The sequence below is a fragment of the Capra hircus genome, chromosome 1, assembly GCF_001704415.2.
Source record: "Capra hircus breed San Clemente chromosome 1, ASM170441v1, whole genome shotgun sequence".
In the NCBI taxonomy this organism is placed as follows: Eukaryota; Metazoa; Chordata; class Mammalia; order Artiodactyla; family Bovidae; genus Capra; species Capra hircus.
Window position 1 is genome coordinate 145,515,941 of NC_030808.1, and position 23,482 is coordinate 145,539,422.

Below are 23,482 nucleotides of genomic sequence, written 5' to 3' on the forward strand. Positions count from 1 at the left end.
TAAAGTAAGACTCAAAATTCTCCAAGCCAGGCTTCAGCAATACGGGAACCGTGAACTTCCTGATGTTCAAGCTGGTTTTAGAAAAGGCAGAGTATCCAGAGATCAAATTGCCAACATCCACTGGATCATGGAAAAAGCAAGAGAGTTCCAGGAAAACATCTATTTCTGCTTTATTGACTATGCCAAAGCCTTTGACTGTGTGGATCACAATAAGCTGTGGAAAATTCTAAGAGAGATGGGAATACAAGACCACCTGACCTGCCTCTTGAGAAATCTGTATGCAGGTCAGGAAGCAACAGTTAGAACTGGACAATGGAACAACAGACTGGTTCCAAATAGGAAAAGGAGTACATCAAGGCTGTATATTGTCACCCTGCTTATTTAACTCATATGCAGAGTACGTCATGAGAAACACTGGGCTGGAAGAAGCACAGGCTGGAATCAAGAGAGCCGGGAGAAATATCAATAACCTCAGATATGCAGATGACACCACCCTTATGTCAGAAAGTGAAGAGGAGCTAAAAAGCCTCTTGATGAAAGTGAAAGTGGAGAGTGAAAAAGTTGGCTTAAAGCTCAACATTCAGAAAACGAAGATCATGGCCTCCGGTCCCATCACTTCATGGGAAATAGATGGGGAAACAGTGGAAACAGTGTCAGACTTTATTTTGGGGGCTCCAAAAATCACTGCAGATAGTGACTGCAGCCATGAAATTAAAAGATGCTTACTCCTTGGAAGAAAAGTTATGACCAACCTAGATAGCATATTCGAAAGCAGAGACATTATTTTGCCGACTAAGGTCTGTGTAGTCAAGGCTATGGTTTTTCCAGTAGTCATGTATGGATGTGAGAGTTGGACTGTGAAGAAGGTTGAGCACCGAAGAATTGATGCATTTGAACTGTGGTGTTGGAGAAGGCTCTTGAGAGTCCCTTGGACTGCCAGGAGATCCAACTAGTCCATTCTGAAGGAGATCAACCCTGGGATTTCTTTGGAAGGAATGATGCTAAAGCTGAAACTCCTGTACTTTGGCCACCTCATGCAAAGAGTTGACTCATTGGAAAAGACCCTGATGCTGGGAGGGATTGGGGGCAGGAGGAGAAGGGGACGACAGAGGACACGATGGCTGGATGGCATCACTGACTCGATGGATCCAAGTCTGAGTGAACTCCAGGAGTTGGTGATGGACAGGGAGGCCTTGCGTGCTGCGATTCATGGGGTCGCAAAGAGTCGGACGCGACTGAGCGACTGAACTGAACTGAACTAAAAGTGTTACATCCAGGAGCATTACAGAGTTATCTCTTTGCTAATGGTTTCTAATTTAATTGCCCCCTGGGTGGAAAGCGTGATCTGTCAATCCCTGTCTTCAGAATTGGTGGAGACTTGCCTTGAGAGTTAGAACACTTTGGTTTTGTCCTCTCAGAGCTTTAGGAGAATGCACAACTTCTAAAGGTCAGGTGCAGCTTGACACACACACACTATTCCACCTCTCTCTCCGTGTTCACTGTCCTTGTGTGACACGTGAGAGGGTGCCACGGCGCCTCTGCCAGATGGGCAGTATGTTGCTCTGGCCCCAGGGTCATTGCTCGGATTAACCTCCCATAGGATCTGGGGGCTTCGAGGTGCCTTGTCAGCATCATGTCTTGGCTGGATCAGCATGTGATTCTCTCCTTTTTTCTCTCCTGCCCTGTCACCTTCAGCAGCCAGATGACTGGTGTTAAGACAGCGTGGTTCATCAAAATCCCTTTCAGCCCTGTTTTCCACATGTTCTACGTGCTCCCTCCTTCAAGGGCACCTGCCGGCCTGCCCTCATCCAGACTCCCCTCCTCTCCTACCCCCCTCCTCTACTGTTCCCCACCTCTCCTGTTACGCTCCTCTCCTCCCCACCCCTATCTGTCCTCGGCTGCCCCCTCCTCCCCTGTCCCCTCCTCTCCTGTCCCCTCCCCATCCAGTCCCCCTCCTCTCCTGTCCCCCTCCTCTTCCATCCCCCCTCCTCTCCTCTCCCCCCTCCTCTCCAGCCCCATTCTTCTCCTATCTCTCCCTCTGTCCCTTCTCCTGTCCCTCCTCTCCTGTCCCCCTCCTCTCCTGTCCCTCCTCCTCTCCCTATCCCCTCTCCTCTCCTGTCCCCTCCTCTCCTGTCCCCCTCCTCTCCTGTCCCCCTCCTCTCCTGTCCCCTCCTCCTTCCTCTCTCCTGTCCCCCCTCCTCTCCTGTCCCTCCTCCTCTCCTGTCCCCCCTCCTCTCCTGTCCCCTCCTCTCCTGTCCCCTCCTCTCCTGTCCCCCCTCCTCTCCTTCCCTCCTCTCCTGTCCCCTCCTCTCCTGTCCCCCCTCCTCTCCTGTCCCTCCTCCTCTCCTGTCCCCCCTCCTCTCCTGTCCCCCTCCTCTCCTGTCCCCTCCTCTCCTGTCCCCCTCCTCTCCTGTCCCCCTCCTCTCCTGTCCCTCCTCCTCTCCTGTCCCCTCCTCTTCTGTCTCTCCTCCTCTCCTGCCCCTCCTCCTCTCCTGTCCCCTCCTCTCCTGTCCCCCTCCTCTCCTGTCCCCCTCCTCTCCTGTCCCCCTCCTCTCCTGTCCCCCTCCTCTCCTGTCCCCTCCTCTCCTGTCCCCCTCCCTCCTGTCCCCCTCCTCTCCTGTCCCCTCCTCTCCTGTCCCCTCCTCTCCTGTCCCCTCCTCCTCTCCTGTCCCTCCCTCCTCCTCCTGTCCCCCTCCTCTCCTGTCCCTCCTCCTCTCCTGTCCCCCCTCCTCTCCTGTCCCCCCTCCTCTCCTATCCCCCTCCTCTCCTGTCCCTCCTCTTCTCCTGTCCCCTCCACTTCTGTCTCTCCTCCTCTGTCTCCCCTCCTCTCCTGCCCCTCCTCCTCTCCTGTCCCCTCCTCTCCTGTCCCCTCCTCTCCTGTCCCCCCTCCTCTCCTGTCCCTCCTCCTCTCCTGTCCCTCCTCCTCTCCTGTCCCTCTCCTCTCCTGTCCCCCTCCTCTCCTGTCCCCCTCCTCTCCTGTCCCTCCTCTCTCCTGTCCCCTCCTCCTCTCCCTCCCCTGCCTCCTCCTCCTGTCCCCTCCTCTCCTGTCCCCTCCTCTCCTGTCCCCCCTCCTCTCCTGTCCCCTCCTCTCCTGTCCCCTCCTCTCCTGTCTCCCTCCTCTCCTGTCCCTCCTCCTCTCCTCTCCCCCTCCTCCTCTCCCCTCCCTCCTCCTCTCCCCTCCCTCCTCCTCTCCTGTCCCCTCCTCTCCTGTCCCCTCCTCTCCTGTCCCCTTCTCTCCTGTCCCCTCGTCTCCTGTCCCTCCTCCTCTCCTGTCTCCCTCCTCTCCTGTCCCTCCTCCTCTCCTCTCCCCCCTCCTCCTCTCCCCTCCCTCCTCCTCTCCTGTCCCCTCCTCTCCTGTCCCCTCCTCTCCTGTCCCTCCTCCTCTCCTATCCCCTCCTCTCCTGTCCCCCTCCTCTCCTGTCCCTCCTCCTCTCCTGTCACCCTCCTCTCCAGCCCCATTCTTCTCCTGTCCCCTCTCCTCTCTTGTCCCCTCTCCTCCTTTGTCCCCTCTCCTCCCTTGTCCCTTCTCCTCTCCTGGTCCACTCCCCTCCTGTCACCCAGCCTTCCTGGGAGGATGCCCAGGAGGGCAGAGGACAGCACTGCCCCTGGGCATCTAACTTCTCAGATATCCATAGAAGTCAGGCCCCACATGAAGGCATAGATGCCAGCAGGAGCCGCTCATGCCCCCCCAGGCGCGCACATGTGTCTGCCTGTGTGTGTGTGTGTGTCATTTACGGCTCAGCAGGCCGCTTTGTCTGGACTGTGCTTGTGAGGGCACAAGCTGTCCTTGGGCTCTGGTCCTTTGAAACTGATTTGTTGTGGCGGTCTGTTCAGCAAGATGCTGAAAACCATCGCTCCTGCTGTCTCTGAGTGGATTGTGCAGTGAGGGATGGCGGTAGAGGTGAGGAGGGGGTCACGGACCCCACGTTATCTCCTCTGTTGCCCCCTTCCCAGCACCAGTTAAGTTTTGAAGGCAGAACAATGGAGGCTTTGCTCTGAGACTGTCCCCAGCGATCACACCTCACTCTGCAGGGAGCTCGGTGCCCCCACCCTCTGAAGTGTGCTGCTGATGTTGAAGAAAGTGGGTCACCACGCACACGGGTCTGTCACGTCACTTTCCGGACTACTGGTCTCCTGGTGCCCTTACCAGACGTGATGCCTTGTTGGAGCTACGTGTCTAGTAAACGAGTTCTCAGAGGATGTCAATTTCAAATGGAATGTCCTTCAGCTCATTAATTTCTGGCTTTCTTACATTTTCATCGGAAACGACTGTCACAGTCTTTCTGCTCTGTGTGGCTCGCAGCGAGGGGGGCCCTGTCTGCTGGGGCACTGGCAGCCCTGGGAGAGGCGCAGGATCTCGTGTTCCTCCCGTTCTCTTCCCCGTGACACTCCCAGATCCACATCGGCATTTCTACCCTGCAGAGTCACCCACTCCCAAGAGGAAACCTCTGGTTGTCCAGGAGTGCTGGATGGTGGCCACCGTGGCACTCATGACCCCGAAGCTTCCTCACAGACCATTCTCATCGGCACAGTTGTTCTCACCCGACATGCACCCCCGGCCCATGGAGCCACTCTGCGCGGCCCTGCTCTTTCTGGAATGCAGGGTGAACAGCCGGCTCCCCTGTTCAGTGCTGTTAGAGGCTGCGGTTTCCCTGTCTTTGCTTTGCTCCTCATTTACCTTGTGTTCACCCACGTCCCAGTTCGCAGGGGTGCACTGACAGCTCTTTGTCGGTTCTCCTCTCTCCTCCTGACTTCTCAGTGCTTGTGTGTCTGTGCCGTTTGTGAGCGTCATTCCAGTGCAGTTCCTTTAAGAGTGGGGTAGACACGGCACCCCACTCCAGCACTCTTGCCTGGAAAATCCCATGGACGGAGGAGCCTGGTAGGCTGCAGTCCATGGGGTCGCTAAGAGTTGGACACGACTGAGCGACTTCACTTTCACTTTTCACTTTCATGCACTGGAGAAGGAAATGGCAACCCACTCCAGTGTTCCTGCCTGGAGAATCCCAGGGACGGTGGAGCCTGGTGGGCTGCTGTCTATAGGGTCACACAGAGTTGGACACGGCTGAAGCGACTTAGCAGCAGCAGCAGCAGCAGACACAGGTTAACTCTGTGATGTTTAATACAAGGTCTCTTCCATTCCCTTTGTGACCCCATGAACTGTAGCTCCCCGAGTCCCTCTTTCCAAGGGATTTTCCAGGCAAGAATACTGGAGTGGGTTGCCATTCTCTTCTCCAGGGGATCTTCCCCACCCAGGGATTGAACCTGGGGCCTCTTACATTGCTGGCATTTATTAATTACCTTTGTTTTTTTAATTGAGTGTAATTCACATGCCATACAATTCATACTTTACAAGTGTACATTTAGTTGTTTTTAGCATCTCACAAAGGTGTGCAGCCATCACCACTGTCTAATCCAGAACATTCTCATTGCCCCAAAAGGAAGCCCACGCTCATCACACTGCCCTCTCTCCTCAGCCCTAGGACCGTGGGTCACTTTCTGTCCTGGTTCTGGATGTTTACTGTAAATAGGATCACAGACACGGCTTTCTGCATCTAGCTTCTTGCCCTTTGTGTTATGTCTTCAGGCTTCATCCCCATTGTAGCGCATGTCAGTTCCTCACCCCTTTTTGCAACTGAGTAACGTCCTGCTGTAAGGATAGGCAACTGTTTGTTGATCCACCATCATCAGTTGATGCACGTTGGGTTCTTTCCACTTTTTTGACTGTCTTGAGCAGCACTGCTGTGAACGCCCAAGTGCAAGGTTTTGTGCGGATATACGTCTTCACTCCCTTGGGTACAAGCCTCAGAGTGGGGTTGCTAGGTCATATGGTAATTCTAGGTTTTACTCTTTGAGGAGCTGCCAGACTGATTTCCCAAGTGGTCACACCAGTTTATATTTCTACCAGCAATAGATGAAGACTCCAGTTTTCCGTGTCCTTGCTGATATTTGTTATTTTCTGTTTTTTCTTATTATCATTTTCATTATTGTTACTGTTGTTGCTATTACAGCCACCCTAAGTAGCTCACGGGCTTTTCCAAGTGACTCATATGGTAAAGAGTCTGCCTGCAGTGCAGGAGACCTGGGTTCAATCCCTGGATTGGGAAGATCCCCGGAGAAGAAAATGGCAACTTACTCCAGTATTGTTGCCTGGAAAATTCCATGTACAGAGGAGCCTGGCAGGATACAGTCCATGGGGTCGTAAAGAGTCAGACATGACTGAGCAGCTTCTCTTCAAGTACCTCACTGTGGTTTTGACTTACATTTCTCTAATACCCAATGATGTTGAGTTATTTTTCCCATGCTTACTGGCCATTTCTTTATCTTCCTTAGAGAAATATATCCTCAAGTCCTTTGTATATTTTTAGGTTCTTTATTATTGAGTTGTGGAAGCTCCACATGCAGTCTGAGTATTAACCCTGCTCAGGGGTCTGATTTGCGGATATTCTCTCCTGTTGTGTGGGTTGTGTTTTCGCTTTCCTGTCTGTGCCCTTTAATGCACAGAAGAGCTTGATTTTGATGAAGTCCAGCTCGTCTACTTGTTTGTTGCTGTCTGTGCTTTTTGGTGTCATATCCACAAAAGCATTCCAAATCCAGTATCATGAAGATTTTTCTTCCAGTATTTTCAAGATGTTTACAGTTTTAGCTCCTAAGCCTAGATCTCTGACCCATTTTCAGTTAATTTCTGCATATGGTGTGAGGTAAGGCTCCAAATTCACTCTTTGGCTTGTGTGATATCAGTTTTCCCAGCACCATGTGAAAAGCCTGTTCCTTTCTCAGGGGTTGTTTTGGCTCCTTGCTGAGAATTCTTCCACTGCTTCCTCAGGAGTTCCCACTCGTGAGCTTCAGGCCTCTCTGACCCTCCAGTCAGTAACACGTGGATTCTTTTACTGCACCAGCGGGGACACCATCAGCCTCTGTGAAAGAGGGAGGTTTTATTCCATGTCATCTTTCATGGCGTTTCCTTACATGTCACGTTTTTTCATTTATTTCATTTCAAACCTTGGCATTATGCAGATAAGAATCTTTGAGCTTGAAACAGACTCAGTGATGTTGTTTATTACCTAAAATGGTTACCAGATTGACATGAGAAAGGCAGAGAAGTTTAACATGGCCTTCTCATTGTTTCTGGTGCTCTGACCTCACAATTCCAAAGGGTGGACGCTGTTGTAAAGAAGCCTTCTAAGGTGCAGAGATCTGACAAGAGGGCGCAGAGATCTAAACATACTCTTGTTCTTGACATGCAGCAAAGAGGATGACGTCATGAGCATGGGTTCTTGTGCCTGGGTATGAAATTTCCTGTTTGTGCAACAAATGTGGATTCAAAAAGTGAGAAATCAAGAAACTTAGATCAAGGAGAAAATGGTGCACTCTGGGAAAGACTAGATGGACAGATTGCCTGCTGAGAGGGAAGGGTTTCAATGAAATTATTATACCAGCTGTAAAAAGTGGGAAACCAGAAATGTACTTAAATTAATATATAATTTCATAATTTTAGAAAAAAAAATCAGTATGTATATATATGCTAAATAAGTAGAAGGTTGGCTGTTTCACTTATAGTCTCAGAAGTGTGCACAGTGTGGCCAAGTTCTGCTTCTGTCCTGTTTGTCTATGAGATGGAAGCCCCCCAGTCTGTGGAGCTGCCTCCTTCAGGGCAGAGGACTGGTCCCAGGATGAGCCCTCACAGGCACTTCGTCACATCCCACGTGTCTCACAGCCAAGTCTTAAGAAACATTGCCGTTCTGTGGAGGCTCAGTCCGAAACGAGGTGCTCACCAGTCAGCTCACGCACCCCGTGTTCTTGTGTTCCAGGTCACGGGGCCCCACGACCCATCAGCCCTCCCGCGAGTCGCCAGAACCAGCTCTGATGCTCTAGGTCCCGAGGGTGAGCCCACGCTGTCTATGGATCTGCTCTGACGCGTCTAGCCTGCTTATGGGGGAAGGTGAGTGGCCAGGACGCAGCACGTGTCTGTGTGTCCAGTCACCAGGAGTGCACAGGGTCAGACTCACCCCTGGAACCAGGGAGTGTGCGTGTGTGGTGCCAGGCTGGTGTCGCTCTCTTTAGTCCCTGATGCGGCATCAGCCAGGGGCCGTGCCAGGGAGAGAGCACACGCCCTGAGCAGGAAGCTTGAGCAGAGAAGCGAGGTGCTGCACGTGACCGGGCAGGACCAGCATGCCCACTGACTCTTGAAGGGTTGCATCCAGGTGACACAGAGCTTGAAGAAGCCAGTCTCGGCTGAGGCAGACAGGGTTCTCCATAGCTTCTTCCCTGGAATTTCTGAGACGCGGGACACCTTCCCCTATGTGTGCCCCATTGCCGGGCTTCAGTGGCCTCACCCACCAAGTAGGGAGTCTAAGAGCCAGCTCTGTTACTGGCGCTGAGGGACACCAGCCGCATGTAGGGCTCTGTGCTCGCGCTGCAGGCGGCCCGGCGCTGCTGACCGTCCTGCCTCGTGGGGGTGGGGGTGGACACAAGAGCCCGTACGCTCGTGTGCTGGAGCCTGTGTGTTCCGTGTGCCACCTTGCCGTCCACCCTGCACCCTGAGGCCTGAGTTCTCCCAGGGCCTCACAGGTCCCAGGCCTGCAGCACTGACCATCTCTGACCTCAGTGTGTCACCTGTAGGGAAAGCCTTTGAGGTTTCTTGCTCAGCAGTAAGGCGTGGTCCTCTCTGAGCCAGTTCTGGTTTATTCACCCACGTGCTTAAGTTTGCAAAGGCATTGCTGAAGCCTGAAGAGTACATTCCAGGCTGGGCACCTGGTTTACCCAGGGTCACAAGGCGGCCACTGAGGACCTGTTTTCAGCTGTGATTTGTTAACCCAAATTCATGACATAACACGTCATATAGGTTCCGAGTCAGCCTGCCTCCAGTCAGAAAAACACCTGTGTCTTTAAAATGTCGCAAAACTTGGGCCTGACTTTGTGAAATTTTCCTTCATTGTTGTCCCCTCCAGCTTCTCTCCTGCTGCCCAGATCTTGTCTGCCTGGGTTTGTTTTGCTTTTTTACTTGCAGCTCAGCATGTTTAATTCTGTGGTGCCTGCACAGAGTTGTTTTGATCTTTGCTTTGTACCAAGGAAGGTGTAAACATTTCAGCCTCCAGGTACCTGTTTGCAGGAGAGTCAGGGACCAATTACTGGGAGGCAGCTCTGGGTCTGGACAGGAGCTGGATGGAAGGCTGCTTCCACACAGCTGGCACATCCCGGGCTGTGGTCATTTGGCAACTGCAGGAATCAAGGGGCCCCCACTGGCCTCTCTGCCTCCCCCAATGTTTGCCAGCTGCTCCCATGGGCAAGGCAGGCACAGCTGGCAGGGCCATCCTGTCCTGACCATGTCTGCCCAGCTGCATCCAGCCGCACGCCCTGGGTGCCACCATCCCCAGCTCCCCGACATCCTGGCTGGGCCTCTGGCCTCCTTTGTGTCCCCGAGCCCTCACCGCCTGTTCAACTCTGGTTCTTCATGACCTCTGCTCACTGTTCGTTTCCATGTCACATCTTCAAAGACTCTGCACCGGCCAGCCCCTGCCCCCCTGCACAAAGGCAGGCAAGCTCCTTGGCAGCTCCTCCACTTGCTGTGACCCCCGACCCTGCAAGCCTCACTGTGGCCACTCGCTCACCTTGCACTCCCTCCAGACCCAAAAGCCAGTGCCCAGTCCTCTCCATGCCTTCCCAGTGACCAAGAGGGGCCCTCGGTGGCCCGTGCCCTCTGACCGCGAGCGAACTGAGTGACAGGACTGCTCTGTCTGCCCCTCACAGAGCTGCTGGCACTGGGTGAGCCAACAACGAACGGCACACCACAGGGCTCCTAGTCTCCACCTCTGCCCAGCCTCTGGCACTGGCATCCCCAGGTCTCAGAGCTCAATGGCACTGCTAACAGGCTCCCCAGGGTGGGCCGAAGCACAGGGAAGGCCCTTCATCTTGGGAGTGCTGCTGGTAGGCCCGTTTGTCACCCACACCAGAGCCTCAAGCACGTGTCCTTTAACCTTCCTTCTATAAAGAAACGTTCCAAGTTGATAAAAGATGGCAGAGACAGGTCCGCCCAAGGAGTACTATGAAAGCATTGTTTAAGATAATGATTCAGGGACGCAGAGCATAGAGTCCTTGCAGCTGACTATATCCTTATGCATGAAAATGCATAAAATTAAATGCACAAAATCTTATGCTTACAGTTTGATACCATAGGAAATTTGACTACTGTGCAGATTTACATACAGCAACATAGAAAAATATTTCATGTATAATGTTAAGTGGGGAAAAAGAACAATCATGGGTGGCTTGGTCCTATTTTTGTTAAAAATATAATGATACATGCCTACTGGAAAGATGTCTGAGTAGGTCGACTTCAGAACACCCCACTCTCTTCGGTGGTCTTTCTGGGGATGATGTTACTGGTGGTTTGCATTACACACATTTTCCATTTTTTCCTGTAACGAACAATCAGGCTGATTTGGCAGCAAACTGTCATGCTACCACCTGTGGGTGCACCTCTGCTGGCATTGCACAGTGCTCCAGCACCCTGCGGGCTCTCTCAGGAGGCGCCCCCATGCCCTGCGGGCTCTCCCTGCAGGGCCTGACAGCACCTGGCAGGGTGAGGCCCATCCTCCGAGCCAGCGAGTCTTCTGGGTGAAGTTCCCCACAGCCAGTTGGTTAGGAGCTTGGTCTTTTCATTTATCTGCACCTGATTTGGGGTGAGCTGTCGAGAGAGAGAGGTAATAAGTCACCTCTCGTGCATGGTGGTAGGTGCCCACTCTGATGAGGGACCAGCTGCATCCTCTACGTAGTCTCAAGGTCTGGGTCATTCCATTCATCTCACTGCCCAGGTGAGAGGCCCACTGTCAGGCTCGCTCCTCTTGGGCAGCACGGGGCTGTCGAGGCTCAGCTCCTGTGCAACTGACTCCTGGGGCAGCATCTGGAAGCTCCTGACCACAGAGAGGAAACAGGGAAGAGAAGAGGATTCGCGGGCCATACCTTCCGGACGGTCCTGGAGGGACCCAGCCCGAGCACAGCCACAGCTGAGAGGAGGCTGCTTGGGTCTGCAGCGCTGCATTTCAGTTGACGGGGGCCTGAGGCCTCTGCCCCCCTCCTCTCCAGGGTGAGCGGCCACGCGATGTCCTGCAGGCACGGCAGTCTGTGCGGTGGCCCCTGTCGGGGGACGGAGTCATTGGAATGACAGCCCATCCGCCAGGCGCACCCTCCTGCGGAACGAGGGGAGCGGGCAAAAAGTAGGTCACATGTGCCTGATCCCATGTCACGAGGTCTCCAACCTGAGACCAATGGGAGCCGTAGCCTCCTCTGGTTTAGAACAAAACCCCACTCTGATGTTCCTCCTTTAGCCTTTTTATCTTCTCTAAACGGGGAGAGTGACCATCTGTCCCAGAGCCACGTCCATCCGGCCCTGCCGACCGCACAGTGTGGCTTTGTTCTGAGGTAAGGGGCTGTGGGCCTGGCCAAGGCCACGCGGAGCCCAGACAGCGGCATCCAGGGCCATCCAGTGGGCCATGCCGGGTGCTGACGGAGTGGGAGCTCGGGGTCCTCGCCGAGAGTTTGGGATGTTCCCCTGGTCTGACAGCAGGGCCCCTCTCTGAGAGTCAGGGTCACTGTTAACACGCCACCTTAGTGAGCCGTGATGTACGGAGTTCATAGGTCATTTTTTCAGTTGTCTGTGCTCCTGGGGCACATGTGGGAATACGACCCCCACCCCGAGAGGCTGGATGTCCCCAGGGCCCAGGGATCCACACCCTCCGTGGACCAGCATCTTTGCTGGGAGGCATCCACCCAGCCTGTAGTGACCAGGTGAGCCGCCGGCACCCACGTGAGTGCAAAGCACATGTCAGAATAAAGTCTGTGCGTGTGTGTTACAGCATGTGGAGCACATGCACTTCTGGAGCCTGATGCTTAGATGAGAAATGACCCCCTGTCATCCCTGGGAGGCCAGTGAGTACAATTCCTCGTAAGGAAGTCGGGGGTGCGGGGGGGCAGGTCCAGTACTTTGCAAGTGTGTGTAAAACGTGCTTGAGTTCTGTGGTTTACAGATAACAAAATATCATTTTTTTAACCTGTCCTGTGAGTGAATCGAAGCATTCCCTAGCCGAGGATGTCTGCTGAAGGCGTTTTGCGGGTAGTGAGTGGAGCACAGAACGTTTGCTGTGTCTGTGTAGTGGGCTGACCGCTGGCACGTTTAGACAGTTTTACATTCTTGTTTGGATTTGGGGGAAAGATGTTTCCAGAAATGCTTTCCCAGAAGTCAGGTTGTATGGTATTTGATTTGAGTGTGTTCTCCTGGAGAAAATGATTTTGCTTTTCAGAAATAAAATATTTAAAATTTGCATCTTAACTGGCTTTCCAGGAAACATGAGTCTATAGCCAAGTCCACTGAAGTGAATGTGGACACTTTCAGTGATAAATTCTTCCATGGTGAGATGTAAAACAATAGCTGCACCCTTGATAACAAAATAAGATTTTCTCTCCTTGCAGAAATGTGAGGCGGCCAGGGTGATACCTAGTCCCTTTCGGCTGCAGCCTTTCAATGAGTCTCGTGAACTCTTTCTAAAGGGTTCTTATCCTTTTGCAATCTTGAAGAAAAGAAATTTTTTACAGAGCAGGAAATTTCATCTTCTTTGTGTGTGTTAATGATTCTAATACTTCCATTGTGCCTGGGAGAGTGCCCAGAATTTCAGTGCAGTTTCAACACTGTCTCCTTTTCCTGTCCCACCCGACCTACCTCCCAGCAGCTGGGAGGATGGGGCTTGGTCATCATGTGGGGAGCAAGTTCATGTGTGTTCATGTTAATGAGAGTGTAAGTTGCACCCCGTAATTGGCTCTAGGGGAAACGAGACTCGGGGGTAAAACCTGCAGTTGGGCTGGTGTTAGGGGCGTTGGCTGTCCCTTGTTTACCAGCGGAAGAGAAGATTGTTTCTGCAGAAATCACACAATCTCAGAGGGAGCTCCCCTAAGCAAAGGACCCATCTCTGTCTGCGGCGCCCCTCGTGTGCTCCTGACAGCCAGTGCCTCACCTTCGTCCTTCACTCTGGCCTGGTCTGGTCTCTGACGACCACTCATTACTTTCAGTCTGGCCTCATCAGGGACTGAAAGGGCCGCTTAAGGAGTCAGGTCGCCTTCTGCATGCACCCCGGGCCGCCCATCTGTGTCCTGGTCTCAGGGAGGCCCCCGCTCAATAGGAGGGGTTACAGAAATGCACAGCCTTTAAGGCGTGTGCTAGCCTGGCAGCCTTGGGAAGGTATGGGGCCCCGCACGCCGGGGTGGAGCCTCTGAAGAGCCATCTTCACTCTGGCAAGGGGGGCTTCAGAAGTCAGGGTCTGAGGACGGGCAGAGGCAAAGCTGGTGTGCCAGGCAGTCCCGCAGTAAGGACCAGCTCCTTCTTCGGAGCATGACCACACTATTCTAGTGGATGGTGCCCACCAGTGCTTTTCCGGGAGGTTCCTGGACCCTGGACAACCCCCAAGAACCTGGAAAGGCAGAGTCTCATCTCCCCCCACCCCACCACCTGAGTGAGGAACACCAAGCTGTGTCTGTGATCCACGGAGCCTTTCAGGGGACATTGGTGCCCACGTGAGTATGAGAGCCAAGGGTGCTGAAGGGCAGACTTGGCATTGCTGGCAGCCACGGCCAGGTGGGTCACAGCCGAGCCAATGTACTCGTGAACCCAGCTGAGGACCCTGCGGGTCAGATGCAGAGCCCAGCCGCAGGAACCTCCCACGTGTGTCCAGTTCCCCACGTGTCATGTTCCCCACGTGTGTCCCGCTCCCCGTGTGTGTCCTGCTCCCCATGTGTCCTGCTCCCCATGTGTCCTGCTCCCAAGTGTGTCCTGCAACTTCATGTGTCCTGCTCCTGCATATGTTCTGTTCACATGCATGTCCTGCTCCCCGTGCGTGTCCTGCTCCCCGTGTGTGTCCTGCTCCCCATGTGTCCTGCTCCCTGTGTGTGTTCTATTCATGTGTATGTCCTGCTCCCGCGTGTGTCCTGCTCCCTGTGTGTGTCCTGTTCACATGTGTGTCCTGCTCCTGAATGTGTCATGTTCCCCGTGTGTGTCCTGCTCCCCGTGTGTCCTGCTCCCCGTGTGTCCTGCTCCCTGTGTCCTATTCACGTGTATGTCCTGCTCCCACATGTGTCATGTTCCCCACGTGTGTCCTGCTCCCACGTGTGTCCTGCTCCCAAGTGTGTCCTGCTCCTGCGTATGTTCTGTTCACGTGTATGTCCTGCTCCCCGTGTGTGTCCTGCTCCAGTGTGCATCCTGCTCCCGTGTGTGTCCTGCTCCCATGTATGTCCTGCTCCCATGTGCGTCCTGCTCCCTGTGTGTGTCCTGTTCACATGTGTGTCCTGCTCCTGACTGTGTCCTGCTCCCGTGTGTGTCCTGCTCCCGCGTGTGTCCTGCTCCCTGTGTGTGTCCTGCTCCCGAGTGTGTCCTGCTCCCTGTATGTGTCCTGTTCACGTGTATGTCCTGCTCCCGCGTGTGTCCTGCTCCCGAGTGTGTCCTGCTCCCGAGTGTGTCCTGCTCCCGTGTGTGTCCTGCTCCCATGTGTGTCCTGCTCCCTGTGTGTGTCCTGTTCACATGTGTGTCCTCCTCCTGACTGTGTCCTGCTCCCCCTGTGTGTCCTGCTCCCCGTGTGTGTCCTGCTCCGTGTGAGTCCTATTCATGTGTATGTCCTGCTTCCGCGTGTGTCCTGTTCCCCGAGTGTGTCCTGTTCCTGTGTGTGTCCTACTCCCACGTGTGTCCTGCACCCGCATGTGTTCTGCTCCCACGTGTGTCCTGCACCTGCGTGTGTCCTGCTCCCACGTGTGTCCTGCACCTGCGTGTGTCCTGCTCCCACGTGTGTCCTGCACCCACGTGTGTCCTGCTCCCAAGTGTGTCCTGCTGCTGCATATGTCCTGCTTTCGAGTGTGTCATGTTCCCTGAGTGTGTCCTGCTCCCAAGTGTGTCCTGCTGCCGCGTGTGTCCTGCTTTCGAGTGTGTCCTGCTCCCCGTGTGTGTCCTGCTCCCCGAGTGTGTCCTGCACCTGCGTGTGTCCTGCTCCCAAGTGTGACCTGGCAGCGGGGTCCCTCTCACCTTGGAGTGACATGGGATCTGCTCCCTCTGTGCCCTTCCTGCATAGAGACCCCGCTCCCACAGTGTAGAGCCAGAGGAGACCCTGTGGAGGAGGGCGGCCGGCCCGCCGCCCAGGCTGAGCCCAGGCTGCAGAGGGTGACCCTGGAAACCCGATCAGGAGCCAGGGCCAGGGGGACCAGCGGCAGGGCTGAGGCTGGGCTCGCTTTCCTCAGCCTGAGGTGCGGGCTGGGGGTATTGTTCCGAATGATCCAGAAGAAGGCAGGAGAGGAAAGGGAAAGAAGCCTGTGTGGAAGCACACCTCCAGGCGGAGTGTGAACCTGTGACGGGAGCGGAGGGGCAGGCAGGCCTGGGAGAGATAGGCCTGTAGGAACGGTGGCATTTTGGTCAGTAGGAGCAGACACACTGCTCAGTAACAGGCATGGGTCCACCAGGCATCCAGACCAAATGCTGATGTCTGCACCGAGGCAATGGGCTGAAAGGTTCAGAGATGTGTGACGGCTTGGAAGGGTCTTGTCTGGGGATGGCCCCTGTGGGCATGTGGCCCAGAAGGCACTGAGGGGCTCAGCCTGCAAGCCTGGCGGCCAGGCTGTAGCTGCAGCTCAGAAACAGCCCAGGGCCCAGTTTCCACAAGCTTGCAGGTATCAGGGACCAGGGTGGCACACGCTGAGCAACGTTCCAGGAGTGGGTGGGTCAGAAGGGCAGCCTGGCAGGGCCACATCCCCATGCGGACGAGCACGGTCCTCACCCCAAGCAGGAGGCCACTGCCCAGGGATGGCAGGGTCGACCTCCTGTGGCCACTCTCGTGGCCTGGAGCCCCGTTCAGCAGGAGGAGCCACAGAGCACTCAGCACTCAGACCCCGGCAGAGCCCTTGGGGATGGGGGTGCCCCCACAGTGCTCGCTGGGCGCTGGGGCTGAGCCCTGAGGCAGAGCTGTTCCTTGTCTGGGTTGGTGGTGGTGGTTTAGTCGCTAAGTTGTGTCCGACACTTGCGACCCCCTGGACTGTAGCCTGCTAGGCTCCTCTGTCCATGGGATTCTCCAGGCAAGAATACTGGAGTGGGTTTCCATTTCTCCAGGGCTGGTGGGTCTGAAATCCAGCTGTGATTTGAGGTTTGCATGTTCTATAGCCTTTAAACCACCCTGCTTTTAACCTCAAGGCAGGAGGGCACATGCTGTCTGAGAGATGTATGCAGAAGGTCCTGTATGTCCCTGGGGACTGCTCAGGGTACGCACACAGTGACCCCCGGGGAGGGGCTCAGTGCTGCTCTGAGGCAGGGCTTTCCAAGCCCCCAGTCCTGTGTCCCCACGCGAGGGGCCACCCACAGCCACCCTGCCACGCTTGCACCTCAGCAGGGGTAGTGCCCTGCCCTGCGGTCGGACTTTTGATTCCGTTCTTTGTACTTGGTTTTGAAAGGATTCACTCTTGTTACAATCGGGTTCTGGTGACTGAGAAACATGTTTCTTCCACTTTTTGAGGTTTAAACACCACACAGTCTCCGGGGCACTGTCCTGGGGCCTGTGGGCAATGCCATGGGTTCGGGGACTCTCTGCCTGAGCCCTGGTGGGGAGGGAGGGGGCCAGGCCCTGTCCCCTGGCCGTGTCCATGGGGCTGCCTCCAGAAGCCCGGCCAGCTGACCACCTGGGCCCAGAACATCACCCCATCCTCATCACCTGCCTGTTCCCCGAGTGCAGCCCCCAGACACACGGACCCAGCCAGGAGCTGAGGAAATGGGTGAGCGATGCCAGAACCAGGGGGCCGCGTCCTGTCAGCACCCAGGTGGATAGGGGTGGGGTCTGCTCGGGCAGCACTGAGTCCCTCCCTCCATGCTGTTCAGCCTCAGGTCCTGTTGCTCAGGGGCCCTTGTCTCCCGAAGCTTGTGTGACCCACTTCCTCCCAGCAGAGCGGAGCCCGATGTGCATCCCGTGTCGGGGGCTCTCTGGGGTTGCCCATGCCGTGTGCGGACTTGGCTTTACAGATCTGCCTTTGTGTTTGGGAGGCCGGAACAGAGCCCCCCCTCCCAGTGCACGCGCCTGCCATTGCGTCCCCTGCTCAGCTCAGAGGAGAACAAGCCGGCCGTTGCAGGGAAAGGACCATGCGGGCTGTGCAGAGATGCAGGATTAACGGGCATCCGAGGATTAAAGTCGGGATTAATCCCAGCCGGAGCATCAGTGTTGGGGGCAGGGACTCACAGTTGGCGATTCTGCCCATGCACAGCTCTCATCTGAAGCCTGGGTGACCCTGGGTCTTTTTAGGAAACAGAAGCCAGCCTTTCAATTGGGGGATCCCAGTTAGCACCTAAGGCTCCCTCACCCAGGAGAGGGCCCAGCTCCCAGGGCAGGGGGTGGGTGGGGGCCGAGTCCTCACACTTCTGGTCCCTCCTTCTCCCCCAGGGACCCCTGCCTCTCAGCAGGGCCTGCGGGCTCCCTGCTCCGAGGAAGCAAGGTTTGCTCCCACCCTCCCTGCCTGCTCCCCAGGGTCCTGACGGGATCCGGCAGCCCAGGGAGGCCGACCTCCTTGTGTGACTAGTGGGGAGGCAGGCCCCTCAGGACATGCCCCGCCTTCTCGGAGCCTGGAGAGGAGACAGGGTTCTGGGGATGCTTTCTGGGCAAGTCATGGGCTGGTAAGCCCACCTTCTGCCCAGAGAGCAACCCTGGGGAGGGGTCAGGGGCTCTCTTTGAGCCCCTGGTTCCTAAGTGGAGGAGGCTGTTCCTCGCAGGAATGAGGCCATGCCTTGGTCTCACCTTGTGATGTCGACCAGCCTGCCCTGCACCCAGCTTTTTCCTTCATAACTGTTGGGTTTCATTCTTAAAAATCTCAAAAGCTCAGCTGACCTTGGCCTCCTTTGTGTTTCACACTAACAGAGCTACGTCCTTTCTTTTGTTATGTTTATCTAAAATGATTCCACGATTCCCACATTTTTATTGATATAAATGACCATCAGTGTCCCTGCGTTGTAATGAAAGCTGGAATTAAGAGCTCTGTGCCCCAGGGCACAAGCTCAAGACCAGGGCTTTCCTTGTTTGGGTAGATGCCCCCAACGTCCTGAGGACGTCTTCTCCTGTCCCTGTGCCGCCGGCGCCTCCCAGCACCTGCCTGGGGGCTGAGTCCCAGTTCTTCACTGCCCAGCTCATCCTGGCCCCCTGCCCCCAGCCCCGCCCTCTTAGCCGGTCTGTGAAATGGAGGGAGGGGCCCCTCCCGGTGGGGCTGCGGAAGGACTCTGCCTGGCACACGGTAAACACAGTATCAGCTTTAGGTATCGCTGGTTAGTGTTCGTTTGATTGTTTGATGTGTTGATCCTGTGACCCAGCTCCCCACAGTGAGTCCCCACAGTGAGTCCCCATCTGTCCCAGGAGAGGACCTCGCCGAGGTGCAGCATCGCGATCGGTAGTTGTCCCGTGTTACAACCGGTTCACTCTTCTTTGACTCAGAGTCTCTAGCTGAGCAGAGGCTGGAACTGCTGGCTTGCAGCACACATGTGGCCAGCCCATGGCAGGACTGGCTCCCCAGCCAGGACCCGGCGGCCTGGGTGACCGTGGCTGTGCACCCCTCTGAGGCTCCAAGGGCTCCACCTTGCCTGCCCCTCTAGGTGCTGTGCTCTGTGCCCAACTGTTTGGGAGGTCCTGGGTGGACACACACACACACATGCAGGGACCTGTTGCTGGACGGTGGGGTCAATAAGCATGGCTCTGTCCCCTTCCCCCCACCCCCCGTCCAGTCCTCTCCCACCGGCCTCCATCTGATGTGCTGAGCCAGGTCATAGGACATCAGAAAACTCAAGCTGAGGGTGGACCCAGGCCTGCGGAGCACCAAGTCCAGCAGACGCACAGCCTGGGCTTTGCATGCTCCTGCCCTCGTCGGCTACTTCTCCCAGCTCAGCCTGCCCACCCCTGGCTCCGGGGTCTCAGACAGCCCTGTCCAGGGTACAGATAGGAAGGAGGCTCCCCAGGCCCCCCAGGCCCCCCAGTGCAGAAGAACATGGGAACCTGCCCCAGCTTCTCGACCCTCACATCTCCTGGCCCAGAGCCCACGACAACCCTCCTGCTCATCGTTCCAGAAGAGGTCCTTTCTGCTCTCTGACCGATTGGAACGGATAGCCGAGGGGCGGGATGGGGACCGAACATGGACTCAGCCTTTGGGACAGCCAGCTGTCCAGCCTGCAGGCCGTTTCTCCCTAGACTGACCCCTCGAAGGTAGTGGCTGCCTCCTGATTCTGCATCCCCAGCGCAGGCTCCAGCTGGACACTGAGCGTTAGACTGAAGACCCTGCCGTGGTCGGCCTCCAGCTGTGGCCGGAGAGTTGGGGGGCAGGTAAAGTGTGGGGACAGACCAAGCACCTGCTGTGTACGGTGCCAGGCACACGGAGACTCTGGGCTCCTACAGCCATGGCCTCAGGAGAGTCAAGTCCAGATGCAGGCCTTACCACAGGACCAGAAGCAGGGCCCAGGGAGTCTGCTCTCCCCGGGGCAGATGTGATCAGCATCTGATGTGATTTGAATGTGTGTGAGCCATGCGACCTGATGTAGGTGACACCCTGGACCCTGGGCACTTCCCCAGATGTGGGACAGGAGTGTAGGCATTGTGGGTGAGGTCCACATCTTCCTAGAAGAGGAGAGACCCTGCTCCATGGCCTCTAAAGCAGGGACAGCAGTGAGCATGCGGTGCCTTTGTCTCTCTGGACACTTGAGTGATGAGCTGGCAGACTGTGTACAGTCAGGTTGCGTTGGCCTGAACATCTTTCTAACATTAACTGAGACCAGAAAGAACATTTTCCTGCAGAAACCTCCCTCCTCTGCGGCCTCAAGGATGAGCTCTGCGCTGTGAGCCTCCAGGGACAGAGAGCAGCCAAGAAGCTCTATGGGTCTGTGCTATCCCGGCCTCGAGCAGCTTGACGGGGCAGTGAGCTGTTAAACAGGATAAATCAGATCTGCGCCCACCCCCACCGAGTTCCCTCCACGGTCTCCCCAGTACAGCTGAGGCTCTGCACACAGCCCGAGACGGAGCATAGCTCACTGGACCGGCAGAGCACCGAGCGCTCACGGCACCCACGCAGCCTCAGCTGGCGCCTGGCAGGCGGGACTCTGGCAGCTCCCTCTCTGGGTGGGAATTCCCCTATTGGGGACTGTGGGCTGCCGTGAACGGCCTCTGCTTTAACATCCAAATCTCCGACCCTCCACCCCCAGAGCATGCCTCAGGACTCAGAATTCACCCCCCACTTTGCAACTCGACCTCTTCCCCTCATATCTGAAACGGACTCGGTTTATGTCTGATGAGCGTCAGTAGGGCCCCAGGCTGGTGTTGTGGAGCCTGAACTCTGGACCAGTTTGTGGCCACCCCGTTTTGTGGGGCTCATACTTGAGACAGGGCCGGACTGGCCCCGTGTTAGGACATGTTAGGATGGGACACACTGGCTGCTGCTTCTGCTGTCGCTGCTACACATCGCCTGAGGATGGCGTTACGGTGCTAGGATTCTTTAGCTTCAAATATTCTTCTAGAAAAGAAGAACTGGAAAATTTGTTTCTTCAGAATTTCACTATATACTGCTGCTGCTGCTGCTGCTAAGTCGCTCCAGTCGTGTCTGACTCTGTGCGACTCCATAGACGGCAGCCCACCAGGCTCCACCGTTCCTGGGATTCTCCAGGCAAGAACACTGGAGCAGGTTGCCATTTCCTTCTCCAATGCATGAAAGTGAAAAGTGAAACTGAAGTTGTATCCGACTCTTCACAACCCCATGGACGGCACCCCACCAGGCTCCTCCGTCCGTGGGATTTTCCAGGCAAGAGTACTGGAGTGGGGTGCCATTGTTACTATATACTACTGGTTATAAACAGATTTTGCCCACTGAGTCAATATAAAAGATCTGAAGAAGTTTGGGTTCTGGAGTGCTGGAGTAAGAAACGACTATCAATACCAACTCACTTCAGAGTTAGTGGTGAAAGACTGGTGCTTCCCCTAAAATCACGAAGACAGGATGTCTGCTCTCACCACACCTGTGAACAGAGGACGCAAGTTCTAGCCCATTCAACGTGACAAGAAAAGAAAAGGCATACAGATTGGAAAGGAAGAAGCAGTCCCTGTTTGTAAGTAACACTGTTGTCTATCTTGTAAATTCCATTTTGCTACCAATAAAACTCTGGAAACTAATGGTAATGAGTAAGTTCACTTGTTAAGAATGCAGGACCTACATACAGAAGTCAGTTCTATTCTATAGACCACCAGAGAACAATCAGAAACCAGAGTTCAAGAGGCACCATTTACAAGAACTCCAAAAAGTTAGATACTTGCTATATGTCTTAAAAACATGCACAGGATTTGTATGCTGAAAACTAGAAAATACTGACGAGAGGAATCAAAGACCTGAGGCAGAGCCCTCCATGTTCACAGCAGGGACTCTCAACGAGCTCGGGCCTCCCAGGGGGTCTGAGGGTGTGATGCCTCTCCGGTCAGATACCCAGTGGGATGTGTGTAGATGCACGCAAGACGATTTTTAAATTTGTGAAAACACTAATGAACTCATGGAACCAAGAAAGTTTTGAAAAAGATTGAAATTGGAGTAACTTTAAGTTGCCATAATGCTAGTTATCCAGACACGGTGGTGCTGGTGGGTAGGTCGGCATTTACATAAACAGGATACGGCCCGGAATACACCACACACATGTGGACAACTGATTTTGACAAAGATAATAAAGCAGTTTATTACAGAAAGGACGGTCTTTTCAAAAAGTGGTGTAGAAGCAAACGGGCGATGCATAAAACAAAGAAAAAAAAAACCTCGGCAAACTTCACATCTTACATAAAATTAACTCAAAATGGATCAAATCTCTAAATGCAAAATCTAAAACTATAACCTATTTAGAAGAAAATACAAGAGAAAAGCACTCATTCATAAAATATAAAAGTGTTAAAAGTCATAAAAGATAATATTGAGAACTTGTGCTTCATCACAGTTAGAAGTATTTGCTGCCTGGAAGATCCTGTTAAGATATGAAAAGACAAAGCAAAGCCTCTGAGACGATCGTTGTCAATCACGTCCGGTGAAGGGCAGTGTCCTGGGCCGTCGGAGCAGCTCTTTTAGTCTCCAGAGAAGGAAAGGAGGACAGGGCAGCTGCAGGACAGACAGCAGACTGGCAAGCACTTCTCCCAGCAGGCTGGTGAGGTAAGAGGCATGCACCTGGGCGGGTGTCTAGGAGCAAACAGAGTCAGCCACAAGGAGACATCACCACCGTCTCTGCAGATGGCCAGAGTAACACGCTGACACCCCTAAGTGCTGGCATGGTCGCCCAGAACCAGATCTGTCTCACCCTCGGGGCAGGTGGGGTGGGGATGGAAAACAGTTTGCTGGCTTCCTACAAAGTGAAAAGAAGTGAAAGTCACTCAGTCATGTCTGACTCTTTGCGACCCTGTGGACTATACAGTCCATGGAATTCTCTGGGCCGAAGTTAAATGTACGCTTACTGTACCGTTCAGTAATCACAGCCCTGGGTATCTATCACAGAAAAATGCAACCTTGTGTTCATGTAACGACAAGCATGTGCTGCTTTATTTGTGATCCACCTAAGCTGGAGTCCACCCGATGTCCTTCCTGGGGGAGCTGGACACAGTCGTGTGCAATGTGCAGTGGGTGCTGCCCGGTCACCATGACCATCGGGCCTCCGTTACCTGAAGCAACATCGTTATGCTGAGTGCCTTGGTCTGGTTGGATTTCCAGGAAGTTCTGGAGATGATAAAGTTGTAGCAATGTAGAGCAGACTGGGCTTTCCCAGGGCTGGGACTGAGGAGAGTAAGTGGTTGCAAACTGCCCACCGGACTCTCCACATGACCCTGCTCATGTGGGCAGTTAGGGAAATCTGTATGTGTGACAAGATTTCAGAGAGCCACACACCAACAAAGGTGTGTAGGAGCCCATGCTGTTTCATTACTAATGTCTGACCAAGGTCCATTACTGGTTTTGATAATGTACTGCAGTTATATCAGACAGAAGCTGGGTGAATGGGCCATGGAAACTCTGTATTATTTTTGCAGCTACTCATGGATCTAAAATTATTTCAGAAGTACCCAACACACATGTGTAATACACATACACAGACATGAGAGTCCACAGTTATTACACCTAAACATAAAAAGTAAATTCTGCGAACAGATTGATTCAAAGTAAGAGACGATCAGAGTGGAGAGAAAAGCACCATCAGTCTATGTGCAGCCAGCAAGACACCAACGTAGAATACATAAAGCTCCTGGCAGGCTGGCTGAAAGATACGTCATGTGAACACTGATCAAGACCAGCCTGTGGTGGCTGCACTAATGTGAGATGAAGCAGCCTTCTGGACGAGGTGGCAGCCAGGGTTAGAGGGATGTTGCATGAATATGAAACGGTCAGTTCTCTAGGAAGACACGTCCGGCCCAAATGTACATACACTGCTTAACAGAGCCTC

At 54.4% G+C, this 23,482-nt stretch overlaps 1 protein-coding gene across 8 annotated transcripts in view; it reads left to right on the forward strand.

The window, feature by feature from the left end:
* PCBP3 (poly(rC) binding protein 3) overlaps positions 1 to 23,482 on the forward strand; it is a 237,492-nt gene that overhangs the window by 171,459 nt on the left and 42,551 nt on the right. For all 8 annotated transcript variants that reach the window (XM_018052257.1, XM_018052252.1, XM_018052282.1 and 5 more), the window contains one exon: positions 7,809 to 7,939. In XM_018052257.1, coding sequence (XP_017907746.1) covers positions 7,930 to 7,939 — 10 coding nt within the window. In that variant the 5' untranslated portion in view covers positions 7,809 to 7,929. The remainder of the gene's footprint in view (positions 1 to 7,808; positions 7,940 to 23,482) is intronic.